This window comes from Canis lupus, chromosome 17, assembly GCF_003254725.2.
Source record: "Canis lupus dingo isolate Sandy chromosome 17, ASM325472v2, whole genome shotgun sequence".
Lineage (NCBI taxonomy): Eukaryota > Metazoa > Chordata > Mammalia > Carnivora > Canidae > Canis > Canis lupus.
Genome location: NC_064259.1, coordinates 20,972,293 through 20,988,025, shown reverse-complemented (window position 1 = coordinate 20,988,025; position 15,733 = coordinate 20,972,293). Strand labels below are relative to the sequence as shown.

Below are 15,733 nucleotides of genomic sequence, written 5' to 3'. Positions count from 1 at the left end.
TTCCAGGAGGACTCAAAGTGAGTTTGAGCATGCACATAAGATCTGAAGGAGCAGTGTAGATGATCTACACCCCAGGCACTTGTCAGGGACATCACCTCAACCTCCTTGCTGCTTGCTGTTTACTGAAAATCTTGCTGAAACAATACACATGGGGAATTTCTTGAAGGATCTTCAGCCTACAAATTCCTTTATCTTCTCCAACAACAGATCTATCTTTTAGCTCAACCCTTTTGGTCTGAACTATTTTGGCCTTTACCGGGCTGCACTTTGGCATCCTTGCTTTGGCGGCTGGGGTCCTGGGGGGTGATAGGTTGGCACAGGCTGGCTGGTGACCCTGGCAGGCCACAGTTTCTGGCAGCCCCCTCACTACTAGGTGCACACCCAACACTCTACCAGAGATACTTTCTTCCCCGAGGCCCATGCTCTCTAGGGGTTGATCATACACAGTTTCTGGAAAATGAGTTTTGTTAGCTTTCTTTTTCTGCTTATATACATTCTTTTACATAAAGACTGTGACAGAACAACAACTCAACAGGTTTTTTTCCTGGGAACCTTATATTGTCATTGTAATAAGTGCTTGAGATAAAGACCCTCTGGGTTGGATTTACATCAGTCCTGGAGCTACTGCTCTTCCACGGTGGCTGGCCCTGAGGAGTGGTGCTGTGAATTGGTATCCACCTCACACTTTTATGAGGCTGGCTTTTAGAAGGGCTTAAAATAAAAAATAAATAAAATAAATAAATAAAAATTAAAAAAAGAAGAAGGGCTTAAAATACCTCCTCTGCTCTCTGTTGACCTTATTTCTTGACTAAAATGTCTGTTTTGGAAGGACCACAAAACTGTCATCAGATATTCTTTTTTTTTTTTTTTTTTAATTGCAATAGAATTCACGTACCATGAAACTTGCTATTTTAAAGTATACAATTCAGGGGCGCCTGGGTGGCTCAGTCAGTTAAACATTGGACTCTTGATTTAGGCTCAGGTCATGATCTTGGGGTCATGAGATCGACTCCACAGAGAGCTCTGTGCTCAGCACTGAGTCTGCTTAAGATTGCCCTCCCCCCACTTGCACTCTCTCACTCTTCCTGAAAAAAAAAATTAATAAAGTATACAATTTAGTGGTGTTTCAGTGGTGTATATTCACAACACTGAGCCACCACCTCTACCATCTCATTCACAAACATTTTCATCACCCAGAAGCAACCTCACACCCATTCCCCCACCCTCTAGTCCTGAGTAACCACTGATGGATTTTCTGTCTATGGGCTTTCTTGCTTCCGGACATTTCATATAAATGGAGTCATAAAATTGGTGATCTTTTGTGACTTGATTCTTTCACTTAGCATCTTTTTCTCAGGCTCAGGTATGCAGCATGTAGTATCTGTAAGAACTCCATTTCCTTTTCTGCCTGAATAATCTTCTACCATATGAATATGCCTCATTCTGCTTATCCATTCAACAGCAGAGAGACATTTGAGTTGTATCTACTTCTTGGCCTCTATGAATAATGCTGCTATGAACATTATGTACAGGCTTTTGTGTAGACATATATTTGTATTTCCCTTGAGGACATACCCAAGAGTAGAACTGCTGGCTCATTTGGTAACCCTAATATATAGCTTTTGGGGAACTGCCCAACTGTTTTCCAAAGTGGCTGCACCATTTTACATTCCCGCTGGCAATGATTCAGGGTTCCAGTTTCTCCACATCCTAACCAACAAATGTTATTTTCCAGTTTGGTTTTTAAAATGACAGCCACACTTTGCCAGATGTTCAGGTGTATGAATGCCTCACTCTTACTGCTCCTGCCAGTACCCCCTCCAGAAGCTGGCTGAGGCCACCCGCCATTGTCCACATCCAGGGAGTAGACTGGAGATGGCCCCATTCATCTTGCAACAGACCCCGAGTTTTGAATTAAACACTGATAACTGAAGTCATGTGTGTTTTTTTTTTTTTTTTCAGGTAACCCAAGTCTGCTCCCCCACAGCAGATTTGGTCTTCGGGAGAGAAGGGTCTTTACGTCATTCTGAGCACTCTGGGCTGTCACACAGGGAAAGCCAGCAGAATTGATCTTTTGGTGTTAACATGCCCTGCTTACTCTTACACTTTAGAGCATTACATCTCAAATATCAGGCTTACATGCCCTCACTTCATCAAGACTGGGAATGAACCAGGCAATGGTAGGACCTCAAGGGCTCCTAAGCCAACGAATCAAGAGTGACTCAGTGGTCACAGACTGGTTCACGCTTCCCTCTTGTGCCTTCAGGAACCCAGAACTCTTGTTTGTCTGGCTACTTAAAATTGGATCTGAAAATTAGGAGTCCTGGCTGGCTTGGTCAGAGGAGCATGTGACTCTTAATCTTGGGGTTGTGAGTTTGACTCCCATGTGGGGTGTAGAGATTACTGAAGTAAATAAAACTTAAAAAAATTATATTTGATAGTCAAAGATGGGGAATTAAAACTGGTAGTACCCGGCCCTAGCATTCCCCTTGTCCCAACACACATCCCCCCTTCCAGCCCAGGAAAGCTGGACTGTATTTGTGAAAGCTGTGGTTTTTGTCAGTGAACTTGTACAGTGGGGCTCTATGGAGGACCACACTCAGGGTGAAACAAGGTCTTGGTTAGAGGTCTGAGGAGAGCAGGAAGGCCTGTGCTAGCCTCCCATCCCACCTGGTGGAATCTTCCTTCCAGGACTGGGGCCTTACAGGCCAGCCAGAGTAGTGGGTGTTCAGAGAACAGCTGGTAAGGCACAGGCTGAAGCAGCTGCTCCTGAAAGCCTTTGGGTGGTTCCAGGAAGGAACAAGAATGGGAACAAGGAGGGGAGGCCTGAGGGACTGAGTCAGGAAGTCTGGCCTTTGCATAAAGACTAGAGAACCAAGAGTTTGGCTGAAGACAAGAGGTCATGTAATCATTTCATGGTAAGTGTGCCAAGCCACAGGCAGCTCTTAAAAGGCCTATTCTTGGGATACTATTGAGCAGATTTCTAGAGCTCAGCAACATGGCAACTGAGTCTTTTTCGGTCAGGGTCCTTTATATTTCTGGTCCCTGCCGGAAGTCAGAGCTGATGGTGAGTAGAGAACACAGCACCTAAGAGTAGGAAGCTGATGCTGGTCTGGGACAGTGACTATGATATGGGGGGTGAGGTGGGGGTGGGGAGGTGACCTGGAAGAATCTAGAAAGGGTGCCCCCACCAGCTGCTACTTCGGGCCTCTGGCCAAAAAACACACACCCCATTTTACTGAGTCTCATCCCTGCACAGACAAGTGGCTGACTGATGAGGCTGAGCTGGGCAGCTTACCAGAAACTTTGCTGAACTACTTTCAGAACACATAGTGAGTAGGTGCTGTGTACAGAGGATTGGGAGGGACTGGACAAAAGGAACAGAAGAATAGAACACAGGAGAAGATGAATGAGGAAATTAAAAAAAAAAAAAAAAAAAAGGATTGACATCTCTTAAGTGTGCCATGATTCCAACCACAGCATCCCAGAGCCTAGGCAAGAGAGCTGCTGGACCAGTGAGGCACGGGTTGCGGGGCTCTCGGTGATAGAAGAACACTTCTAGAATATTGCCTTTTGCCACAAAGAAGGGGAAGGGAAACAGCATGATGCTGTCCCTGTATCAGATTTGCTCTTTGCTGATGATCTGGGACATCCACCCAGAGGCCAGGGCTGCAGTTCCCAGCACCTGGAGTTGTCAGCAAGAACTCAGGCCTGATTCTCCGGGACAGCTCTCAGTGATAAGGCTGGACCATCAATTCCCAAGCAATGAGGGAACAGACAGTCTTCTTTTGGGTGACTTGTCTACTCAGAGGACAGAAGCCCTGGGGATGAGATGAAGCCCAAAGATTTAGTGAACAGGTGTTTATGGAATCCAAGGACTGGGTGGGACCCCTAAAATATGCACTATTACAGACGTGGTAAATCCCACCCACCTTACTACAGTCACAGGGAAAAGGGAGGTTTCAGGGAAAGAGAAACTCCAGGGCAAATATGATAACCCAGGCCAAGCCAGGAATCCTATCAGAGGGCTGCCAAGAGTCCTCCTAGAGAGTAGACTTTGGGGACATCTCTGAGCATCTCGTGGTATTCCCCTAGCTGCAGGGGAATTAGCAACGGTTCTCACGACATTTTACTGTTATAGGTACCCCTTTCTGTTCTTCCGATTATTCCCAAGGTAGCCATTCCAGGCAATAGGATGCAGTGGGAAAAACAGAGAACATCTTTGAGATTTAAAATAGCCATTCTAGAATTCCCCAACAGGGGGTTTTAACTTCTTTCCATATACCTTCTTCCCCTTTCCTCCTCTTACCTTTTCTCTCTGGACTAGCTTCTTGTAGACAGTATCTGGGAAGGACCTCAGGGGGTAGAACTTGCCAGTGCCCTCCGCACACATGAAGACACCATTCTCGTACACGACTCGCCCCCGGCTGATGGTGACCAGTGGTACGCCATGGCAGCGCATGTTCTCATACAGGTTGAAGTCTCCTCCCTGTACCTGGGTGCTGGCTGAGATGGTCCTGGCGGAAAGGGAGTGGTGGGAGAGAAAGCTCTGAGAAGAGGTAAAGATAATTCATCTCAGTGGGAAGAGGAGATGCTCAGTGGGATGGGATGATGCTCAGTGACAAGGGGTGATGTTTAGTGGGAAGGGAGGATGCTCTGTGGGAAGGAATAATCCCTAAAAACTGGTTGTTGCCGACTGAATTGTTATCATCTCCCAAATTTATACACCCCCAGTCTCTGAATGTGCCTGCATTTAGAGATAGGGTTTTTAAAGAGCTAATTTAAGTAAAATGAGGTCATAGGGTGGACCCTAATCCAATCTGACTGATGTCTTTATAAGAAGAGGAAACTGAGACACCAGACATGGACACTCATAGAGGAAAGACCATGTGAAGATGGAGGGGAAAGACAGCCATTGACAACCCAAGGAGAGAGGCCTCAGATGAAACCAGCCCTGGTGAGCCCTGCTGATGCCTTGATCTTGGACTTCTAGCCTCCAGAACTGTGAGAAAATCCATTTCTGCTGTATAAGCCCCCCAGTCTGTGGTAGGGCTAGGGCAGCCCCAGGAAATTAATCAACTGGGCTAAACTCTAGTGTTTATTTGCCTGTTTATTTAGATTTATTTATTTTTGAGAGAGAAGGAGAAAGCTCAGGCAGGAGGGACAAAAGGAGAGAGACTTTCAAGTAGACTCTGCGCTGCCCAGACCATGCAGGCCTTCAAATATTTGTTGAACTGAACCACACCTCAGGGTCATACTTCTCTATGCTAGATGCAATGCAAAGATGATAAGCTTGTGGAGTTTTGTAAGATAAGTTCCTTAAATACCCCATATCCCTCTAGCCCTGGAAACAAGCAGCAGGTTTTACTTTGTGGCTTCTGGATCCCACACCACCACGTCAGCATCAGCTCCAGGGATGATGCGGCCTTTGCGGGGATACAGGTTGAGAATCTTCGCTGCATTGGAACTGGTAACAGCCACAAAACGGTTCTCATCCATCTTTCCTCCAACCTGAAGCATTGCAAAAGTGTCAAGTCAACCAAACCCTATGTGTGCCTCAAACCCTTGGTCACCCTTGACTCTGGCCTGTGGCCTTTCAGTTGATCAGAACAATGGTGCCGAGAAGGACAATGATGTGGGGACCATCTCAGATAAGCCAACCTGGTTGGCTTGGTTCCCAGGCTTGCTCACTCCTTACTCCTTCATCAAGCAACAGTGGTGAGTGGGCACTTTGCATAAGGCTGTCTACCTGGTGGAAATTTACCTCCTGTTTGTACAAAAAGCTCTACTTATGTGCCCCCTATGGATGGGTCAGGAGCCTCCCTCCATCCACAAAGGAACATATATTTTGTTCTCTTGAAAAACATCTTACTGCCTCACCTACCAGTGAGAGCACCATGGACATCCCTCAAGGGGGACTCCTCAGCTACTCATGGGCCCCCGTGAGCTGGTGGCTTAGTCTTCAGGACTTCAAATTCTCCTTAGGTTCATACTTTGCTGTGTCTAATCTGTGATAGGTCAAGACCAAAAATACTTATTCTTCATGGGGAGAACAGGTGGTATTCAAATGAAGTCCTAGTCCTTATCTTTTTTGAAAAGCAATTAGACAAAATATATAAAGAACCTTAAAAATGTTCATATCCTTTGGCTCAGAAATCTGCTTCTAGGAATCTGTCCTAAAGAAATAATTAGAATGCTGACATATATATATTTACTCATGAACAAAGAAATTCTCTGCAGCAGTATTTGTAAGTGCAAAAATTTAAAACAGCTAAAAGTTCCAAACATCAGGGAAGGATGAACAAATGTGGTACTACCATTGGAGGAAATGTTATTAGGCTGGTAAAAAAGATGTTTTAAAAGAATTTTTACTGATACAGGCAAACACTCAGGATATACTGCTATATGAAAAAAAAAAAAAGATGAGCCCAGTTATTATAATAACATATAGTATACACATAGAACCTGAAGGAAATATATCAAAATATTAATAATTTAATTTCTCAATATGGAATTATGGGGATTTTCTTTCCTAATATTTTTCCATACTTTCCAAATTTCTATAGTAGGCCGTACTACCTTTCTGACTGGGGGGAAAAATGACCTTTTTGGTTTTGTTTTTAAGTGAAACAAGGAGCCATTGATGCAGGCTTCCAAAGAGTGAAAACTCTTGCTAGGACTTGAGCAGAGAGGGGTCCCTAGAACGTACCACTCCTCTCTCCCAGATGACGCTCATGCGGTCCTGCACGCCACTCACTCCATGCGGAATCTTGGTGAAGTCCTCCTTGCCCATAGCTTTCTGCTTCGTAGTGAAAGGCCGGTGATCTGATGCCACAATGTTCAGAGTATCACTGGATAGAGAGAAGGATGTGACTAGTAAGGGAGGGAGGCCAGGGTTCCAAAGAGTGGGGACAGATGCAGCAGAAAAGCCTTCTCTTGGGATCCAGGCAAAGCTGATCTCTAAAGTATGACCCCTGACAAGTTATTTCATCTGTGTGAACCTCAGTTGGCTCATCTGCAGAATGGGCATATGGGCTGAGTGTGACACCAACTGCCAGCGTCAGCCTTTGGGATGTCAACTTTTAAGGGTTAAGACGGAGGGCAGAGAAAAATTGAACTTAGAATTTTGATCATTGAGGGGGGGTTTATAGCCATAAGCCCCCATACCAACTTCCCCTCATCTTCCTCAACCCCTACCAGTCCCTGTTGGTGATAAGCATGTGCTGGGCAAAACATTTACAGGTTCAATGTTTTCGAAATGTTATTTAGCTGTTAAAAAAGATGTTTTAAAAGAATTTTTACTGATACAGGCAAACAGGATACACTGCTATATGAAAAAAAGAGATGAACCCAGTTATTATAATAACATATAGTACACACATAGAACCAGAAGGAAATATATCAAAATATTAATAATTTAATTTCTCAATATGGAATTATGGGGATTTTCTTTCCTAATATTTTTCAATGCTTTGCTAAATAACTTGCAGTCATAGCCTTTCTTGGATGTGGAGTTCTACTGGCAGAAGGGGAAAGCAGGGCCAAGACAGAAGTCTGTCTTCATAAACCAGTCATGACATTCAAGTCAACTAGTTCATCACCCCTGCCCACCATGACCATCAGGCGGTCACTGAGGCTGGTGTCTGTGCAAGGTTGCGGGTGGCTTCAGCTCTCCGGGTGTTCTAGGCTAGCTAGGAACTTAGGGCAGAGACTCAGGAGGGTGAGACCATGCATGAGACGGCAGAGAACTTGGCCTTGTTCAGAGATCTCTGTAGACTGAGGACTCAGAGGTGGGGAGGGGCAGAGGGGGAAGGATGTCCACGTTGCCCAGGCTGGGGCAACGTCAGGAGAGAACACTGTTGGAGGGCACAGAGGGTCCAGGCTGCAGCATGGGGTCATGTGGGAGAGGGGGACGATTGCTGGGACTACACAGCAGGAGCCCTAAGAGTCTAATCTATTTGTAGGAGGTGCTAAAGCCTTGGGAATGCCTGCGGGCCATCCAAGCTGCCCACATCAGAAGGGGAATTTGGGAGCAGAAGGCATTCACTGAGTTGGTGACCAGGCATATTTGTCAAGCCCTCAGACGATTCAGGGTCAGGCTGCACATTGGGCTGATTACTGGGGGCCTGGCAGGGCTCGTCAGTCACAAATGGTGCCAAATGACTGATGTCCTTGGCCAAATCCACAGTGAGATGACTTAGCTCTCCCTGTAGCATGGGCTGATGTCCTCATTAGCCAAAGATGCTGCTCTGGGCCTTCTCAAAGATTGCAGGAGGGACTCTCCACAGAGTAGAGGGTTTGCTCTAGGGTGCCCCAGGGATGCCCACATACCCTGGGCCTGCAGAACCCAACAGAGTTTCACCTTCTTCTCAGAGGTCCTCCAGAAGCCCGAGGAAGGTTTTATTTTTTTTTTTATTTTTTATTTTTTTTAATTTTTTTTTTAATTTTTATTTATTTATGATAGTTACAGAGAGAGAGAGAGGCAGAGACACAGGCAGAGGGAGAAGCAGGCTCCATGCACCGGGAGCCCGATGTGGGATTCGATCCCGGGTCTCCAGAATCGCGCCCTGGGCCAAAGGCAGGCGCCAAACCGCTGCGCCACCCAGGGATCCCCCGAGGAAGGTTTTAGATTGGAAGATGTGCCTTTAAGAGTCATGGGCTGAGTATTAGGGACCTCAGCTCCAATTCTTTAACCAAGTCTTACTGAGCAGCCACCTTCAAAAAAGACTCCTAGGTGCCCTTGGGTTAGGTGTGAATGAATGTGGTCACATTCCAAAAGGAATTTTTTTTTTTAAGATTTTTTATTTGTTTGTTTGAGAGTGAGAGTGCAAGCATGAGTGGGGGGAGGAGGCGCAGAAGGAGAAGGAGAAGCATACTCCCCGCTAGCTGGGAACCTGATGTGGGGTTCAATCCCAGGAGCATGAGATCACCACCTGAGCTGAAGGCAGACACCTAATGGCTGAGCCACCCAGGCGCCCTTTCCAGAAGGGCTTTAGAGGTCACCTAATGCTGCCCTGAATCTAGGAGATAGGACACACCAAACCATACTCTTTAAAGTTTAAAACATGACCGGCTTTCTTAAGTACTTTAACATTTTACATATTCAGATGAAAAAACTTCTGGCCCCTCTAATAAATTAGATTTTTTACACAGAGAACAAACTGATGGTTGCCAAGAGGGAGGGGGTGGAGGGATAGGCAAAATGGGTGAAGGGGAGGGGGCAGTACCGGTTTCCAGTCACTGCCTGAGTAAGTCACTGGGATGAAAGGCACAGATAGGGAATACTGTCAATGGCACCGCAGTAGTGTTGTATGGTGACAGATAGGAGCTACACTGGTGAGCCTAGCATAACCCATAGAGCTGTCAAATCATTGTTGCACGCCTAAAACTAATGTCACATCGTGGGTCAACTAGACTTCAATTAAAAAAGAAAACAAGAAAGGAAAAAGAAACTAGATTTTAAGTAAAGGATAAACTCTTACATCTGTAGATTGTGCTTTTTACCCTGATCTGATATATAAGAAATCATATCTGAAGGTAGATCATGATGAAGCAGCACACATTTTCTTACAAGAATATGGTAATTGGTGTCTGGGTTTTCTATCAAGTATTTTGTGTAATATCAATTATCACCAACAATGCGTCCTAAAGACAAAATGATAGTGACCATAAATTCCTGTAAATAATGTAAATGTTAAACAATGCTCCAAATTCTATAAAATTGCACACTTTCACAATATGCACTGATTTTAAAAAGGAATTCAAACTCTTCTCATAATAGCTCACATGAAATTACAATTCAACTTGAGTGAATTTATTTACATAATTTAAACTAAAAATAGGCTAGATATAAAAACTTAAATCATTCAATTAATAATACTCCCCCCACCCCCAGCCTATTTGAATTTGGGTAGGTGGAGGCCTTTACCACCCTTCTGTTCTTTCCATGGAATTGCCTGTGGCAAGCAGAGTGGTTTCAAAAAATTCTTTGACCTTGGAACTGAGCCCAAAGTATTACAGTGGGCTCTTGACACTTGTTTGTTTTTGTTATGTTGATAATGATGATAAGGAGGCTGGTTTTTCCCAATGAGAAGCTTTTTTTTTTTTTTTTTTAAAGTAGACCCCGCACCCAGCAAGGAGTCCAACGTGGGGCTTGAACTCACAACTCTGAGATCAAGACCTGAGCTGCGATCAAGAGACGGATGCTTCAGCGACTGGACCGCCCAGATGCCCCTGAGAAACATTTTTATAAGTAAGAGCTGACCTGACATTTTTCCTCTCTCATACTCCCTAATTCATTTCAGTCTGTAAGGGCCGCTGCTGCTCAGTGTCACAGCAATACTGTGGGAGGGGAAATAATCACGGCACTGTGCTGCACATACACTGCCCCTCCAGGGGCCTCCTCCCTCTGAGACCTGATTGACTGCGCCCCACACCCCACTTTAAGGTGTTAACACAGCAGGATGTCTGGTGGGGATTCTCCAGTTGGTGGCAACCAGGATGGAAACGTAAGGACATGCATGGATAGAGTAAGTGCCTGGTTATCTAAAGACAGTCCCCTTTAGTTGGGGCTGGCCACTTCTCTCAATCATTCTCCTCATCATCCTAGGAGAGAGAGGTCAATCACCATCCCCAGGGGTATGGAAGCAGAAGACAGGCAGGGAGACTGAAATGTTGCAGAATGGATAGCCCTGTAATCTTTCCTTCCTTCTTCTTTTTTGTGGTTTGCGTGGGCTTCCCTACTCTTTCCTAGCAGTTAAGGAGGGCACATCTCAATAGGTTCACCCATGGAGAACAGAGGTGATGGCAGTGGGCATCTGTCTGAGAGGTGGACTGGTGGACTGGCCCTGGGGCTCTGGGCAAGGAGAGCCAGTGGGGTGGGGACAACCTGCCCTCCCACCATAGACAATGGCAAAGCTGTGAGAGCTTTCACTGGGGCCCAGACACTCCAGAAGGCAGTCAGGCTTGAGCTGCCTTCCAGGATCTTTGTTTATGGGGATGCTGCTGGTTCTGGAAGCTAGAAGGTAAGGAAGGAAGAGGTCAAGCTGAAATCTATCTCCTGGAGCTGGGGATGGTGTAAGGAAGGCACAAGAGAGCCCACACTGGGCCTGTGCCCTGCATGATGCTTGGGTGTGGAGAAGAATCCCCCGGCCCTGAATTGGGCATGGGGAAGGGAGGACGCTGATGTTTAAACTAGACTGGACTTTAATGACCAGAAGGGAGAGAAAGCAATGGATTCCACCCAAAATGTCATTAAAGGAAATAAAGAAACTGCAAGCAGTTTGGGAACAGAACAAAAGCTATTCATTCAGACTGTTTGTTAAATCTGTGCCTTTTCTATTTGGATCAGATGGGGAAAAGTAGTGTTAAAAAGAGAGGGGGCTGGAGAAAAGGAGATCTGGAAGGAAGGATGAAGGGAAAGCGGGAGAGAGGGCAGAAGGAAAAGAGTAAAGAGGAAAGAAAGAAGGGAGGAACACACAGGAGAGAAACCGCACGCGAAGCAACGAGAGGAGGCAGAGGTGAACCCAGAGATAGAAAGGTCCACCTATATTCCAGGACACGTCAGAGGCCACAACCTATAGCCCTGCAAGGGTCTTCAGGGTAAGGAAGCAATGTCCTTTGAAATTCCGAATCGGCACTGTTCACACTGATAAGCTCTTGACTCTTACACTTCAGAAGCTCTCACTCCAACTCAAGTGGTCAGAGAAGCCCCATGGGATGGCAATTAGCTGACAGGCTCTGGAGAAGGGAACCGGAGCTAAGTCTTTCCACGGGCACAAGGGAATCAACCCCAGGTCAGATCTGGGGCCTCTACGACATCACCTTGAAGATCTATCAATCCCCGGGGAGGCACATATTACGAGTCAGCGATGTGCTCCGGGGGCCCCAGCATTCTGCCGGGGTGCCTTACTTGGCCAGCAGGCTCATGAGGTAGGTTGAGGTGTTGGTGTCCAGTCTCAGGGGAGGCACCGTGACATAGGCCGCCGCGTGGGACCAGTCCTGGTGGTAGTAGTGTAAGCCCGTCAGTGTGGCATGCGCAGTGGTGGTCTCAGCCAGCACAACCTTCCCTGGAAGAAGGAAGGTCAGACCATAACTGGGAAGCCACTGAACTGAGAGCTCACTGGTCTGACTGGCCACAGGTGGAGGAGCCGAAGTCAGGGGGAGGGAGGGACTTGCCCACGCTCACGCAGACGTTTGAGAACACAGAGGGGTTCGAGGCCAGGGCACTCCACATGGCTACTGCTGGCTCCAGACAAGGAGGACAGAAGGGCAGGGGTGCCGAGGAGGGGCGCTTGGAGGAGCTCCCTTTGGCTGGAGCACTGGGGCTGTAGGGCACGGACAGGAGGAGGGAGAGGCACCGGTGCAGGTGAGACACACAAGGGGCTGCCCCTAGGGGAGAGGTGAGGGGCCAGATCTCGAGGCCATACTGCCAGAAGGCTGGAAGCCCTTGCTCTGATTTATATCCCCAGGTCTGTGACCATGACTTTGTTTCTCCTGTTACCAGGACCTCACTGGCACCCTGAGCCAGGCCATGACCCACAGGTGCCCTGGGGCTCGGACATGGAGCCAGGTGGCTGTGAGGGAGGTTGGGCTCCTACCTGTTATTTCTCCAGGGCCTTCTCAGGCACCCCTTGAAAGGCCCATTGGAACTGGTCCAGTATTTTATGTTGGTTACCAAGGCAACCACTAGTAAAACCCAAGAGGCCAAAAAGATAGCAATGAACAAGTTGCCTGAAAACTTGGAAAATTTTACCAGACCCAGGAGAGGTGACAGACACGCCTGTAAAGCTGTTAGGCAGACAAGCGTGCAGAGGAAACACTGGTTCTGAACACGGAGGTCGGGTTAGGGCAGAAGGCTTCTGAGGGTGACAGTGGAGAACAGGGCGGACACCGGGCTGGTGGGCCCCATAGGGCTGCGACCCCACCATGCACGCGCACTGTCCATTCCAGCCCCAGGACTCACCTTGCATCTTAGCAGCTGCGATAACATCGCCGGCCGAGATGCTGGACACGTTGACCAGGTAGATCGGGCAGTGAGTCTAAAGGAAAACCCAGTGGGAAGAGAGTGCATCAACCCCAGGAACCGGCTAGGCACTAGCCCAGCCCTGGGCAAACCAATCCTGGCCCCAGTGCCAACCCCTGCGTCTCTCAGCCCCCACTCTCGGGAATGCGGGGCAGCCCGAGCCCAGACCGCGTGAAGCGAGGAGGAGGCAGGCAGCACCCAGCACCAGAGCCCAGGGGCAATGCCAGGGCAAGATGTTGAGGGCTGAACCTCCCATCCTCTACCAGCCCAAATCAAGATGATTGATAACTTAATACAAGGGCCTATTTTCGTTCATGAGTGTGATGACCTAGAGACAGTCGAGGATTATACTGTATGAGGGCTGCTTTATCAGTAGATAGAATGCACCCTGGAGAAGAAACGAAATACAGGAGGTTCAGGGTTCGGAGTCTGAGTCAGACAGGATTGGTCTTGCAAGTAGACACCTGGATTGTAGTATCGATGAGCTTCTCCTCTCTTCACTTCTCTGGGCATATGTTTGAACTAAAAAACAGGAAGCTGGGAGTGCCTGGGGGGCTCAGTGGGTGAGCATCTGCCTTTGGTTTAGGACGTGATCCTGGGGTCCTGGGATCGAGTCCTGTATCAGGCTCCCCACAGGGAGCCTTTTTCTCCCTCTGCCTAGGTCTCTGCCTCTCTCTCTCTGTCTCTCATGAAAGAATAAATAAAATCTTAAAAAAAAAAAAAAAAAAAAACCCAAAACCCAGGAATCTGGCCTTCTGTTGTTCAGATCTTTCTTTATTCTGGGGCAAGTTTCCATCAGGAAGTAACTGATATCATAACTACTATCATGCCAGTAAAACAACGTCCTTGTCCAGTGCCCAGACTTGTAGATTGCTAATCGGAAAATTTTCCCAAATGTTATTGTGATGCCTTCTCTACTTATCAAAATGAGAGGACAGAGAGCCTAGGAAAAGGCCCAACATGTCATGTGCTTGGCACAACTTTACTAATTCTGAGATCCGCTGGACCTCCAACCTCTTGTGTTTTCTCTGGTGTTCCTAACACCACCCCTGAGGCTTACATCCTTCAGGGGCAGTCCATGTCTTTTCAGAAGAGAGGTTCTCTGAGCAGGAGTGCCCACTAGAATCGGGGGTGGGCTATTTAAAACTGATGGCTGGGCATCATTCCCACATTCCTGATTCAATAGGTCTGCGAGGGCCTGAGAATTTGCATTCTTAAACTTCTAACAAATGTCGATGCTCCCAGTCCAGGCACCACACTGAGAAAACCCGTGTTCTAGAGGCGACAGTTCAGATTATCTGAGCAAATTGAACTCTTTAATGATCATTTAGAAGGAGAAATAACCTTGGTCTAGTGCTCTGCTGTTTATAAAGTGCCTTTCCTTCTCTGCCTCCTTTGATCCTCACAACCATCCGTGAGAAGTGTTATTACTATACCAATTTCAGACAACAAAAGAGTCTATCAGAGTGGTTGAGTGACCTGCATACGTGGAGAGCTTATATTTGGTGAAGCCCTCACATCTCTTGCTCATTTCCCACCACCACACTGCATCTGCACCCCCTGACCCTGAGCGATACCAAGGAAAACTTCTAAGTGGTCCAGAGGCAGAGGCTTAAATCTCAGTTCTCAAAGCAAACATCTACCAAATTCCTCTACAGAAGACAGAGTTTGGTTGCAGGGAGGCTCTGTGGCCTCCAAACCCATCCTCCTCCCGTGGGAACCACTTCCACTTGAGCAGTGAAGCCAGACTCAGCAAGCTCAAGGGGGTGGAAGAGAGAGCAGACAGCAAGGACCTCCGCCAGGTCTATGGGAACAGCAGCATTCACCCAGCAAGCAGTTTTGGGGTCCTGCGAGTCAGGGATGATGTTGGCAGCCAGGACAGAATGGGACTCCACTGTGTAGACAGAAGATTCTGGTTTCTGAACCCAGAGTCGAGAACAGGTTCAGGGGCAGGTGGGGTCTACTTACCCTGTTTGCAATGGTGATGACTCGGTGAGTGGCTTCAGCTTCCAGCTGTTAGAAACAAAGGACAGGAAGAAAACAAGCCTCACCATTTCTTCCAAGCAAGCCCACATCTGCTCGGGAGCCCACTTTGTCGAAAGTGTTGGTACATCGAACACAGAGTTGGAAGGGTCAACAGCACCCATAGAGGCTGCATCACAGGAGCACCAAGCTCCAAGCACTCTGCTCGCCCTGAGGGAATCCGAGAACTTAGTATCCCCAGCATATCCTTTTGGGATGCTACTCGGGCCTTAAATAAAAGGCAAGGAAACAAAAGCAAAGGGAAATCTAGAGTCCCATCTCTCCATGCTTTCTGGTGTATTGTCTCCACAGCCACACAGCGCGGTAGCAAAGAACAATCCTAATATCAGGCTGGAAATTAGCCTAGACCAGGGTTTCTGAACCTCAGCACTATAAACATTCTGAGTCCAGTAATTCTTGGAGGTAGGGGCTCTCTGGGCATCCTGGGATCCTCAAGCAGCATCCCTCACCTCTACCCACTAGATGCCAGCAGTACCATCCCCAGGTGGGACAACCAAAAACGTCACTAGGCATTGCCGAGTGTCCTCTGGAGAGCAAAATCTCCCCCGGCGTGGAGACTTTAACCAGCAGATGATGTCAGTGATGGCTCATGCTATTAATACCCTACAGTCAAAGCCTTGCTCTTGCCCTCCTATAAGTGAACAAAGCCCAGTCCTGTGACCACCG

The 15,733-nt window shown here is 47.4% G+C and overlaps 1 protein-coding gene across 2 annotated transcripts in view; it reads right to left on the bottom strand.

Annotated features, from left to right (window-relative positions):
• Window positions 1–15,733, bottom strand: part of DPYSL5 (dihydropyrimidinase like 5) — a 96,745-nt gene that overhangs the window by 6,019 nt on the left and 74,993 nt on the right. For both annotated transcript variants that reach the window (XM_025454409.3, XM_035700273.2), the window contains 6 exons: window positions 14,993–15,037; window positions 12,965–13,040; window positions 11,912–12,068; window positions 6,710–6,851; window positions 5,369–5,511; window positions 4,310–4,517 (listed from right to left, as the gene is read on the bottom strand). In XM_025454409.3, the coding sequence (XP_025310194.1) occupies window positions 4,310–4,517; window positions 5,369–5,511; window positions 6,710–6,851; window positions 11,912–12,068; window positions 12,965–13,040; window positions 14,993–15,037 (771 nt within the window). The remainder of the gene's footprint in view (window positions 1–4,309; window positions 4,518–5,368; window positions 5,512–6,709; window positions 6,852–11,911; window positions 12,069–12,964; window positions 13,041–14,992; window positions 15,038–15,733) is intronic.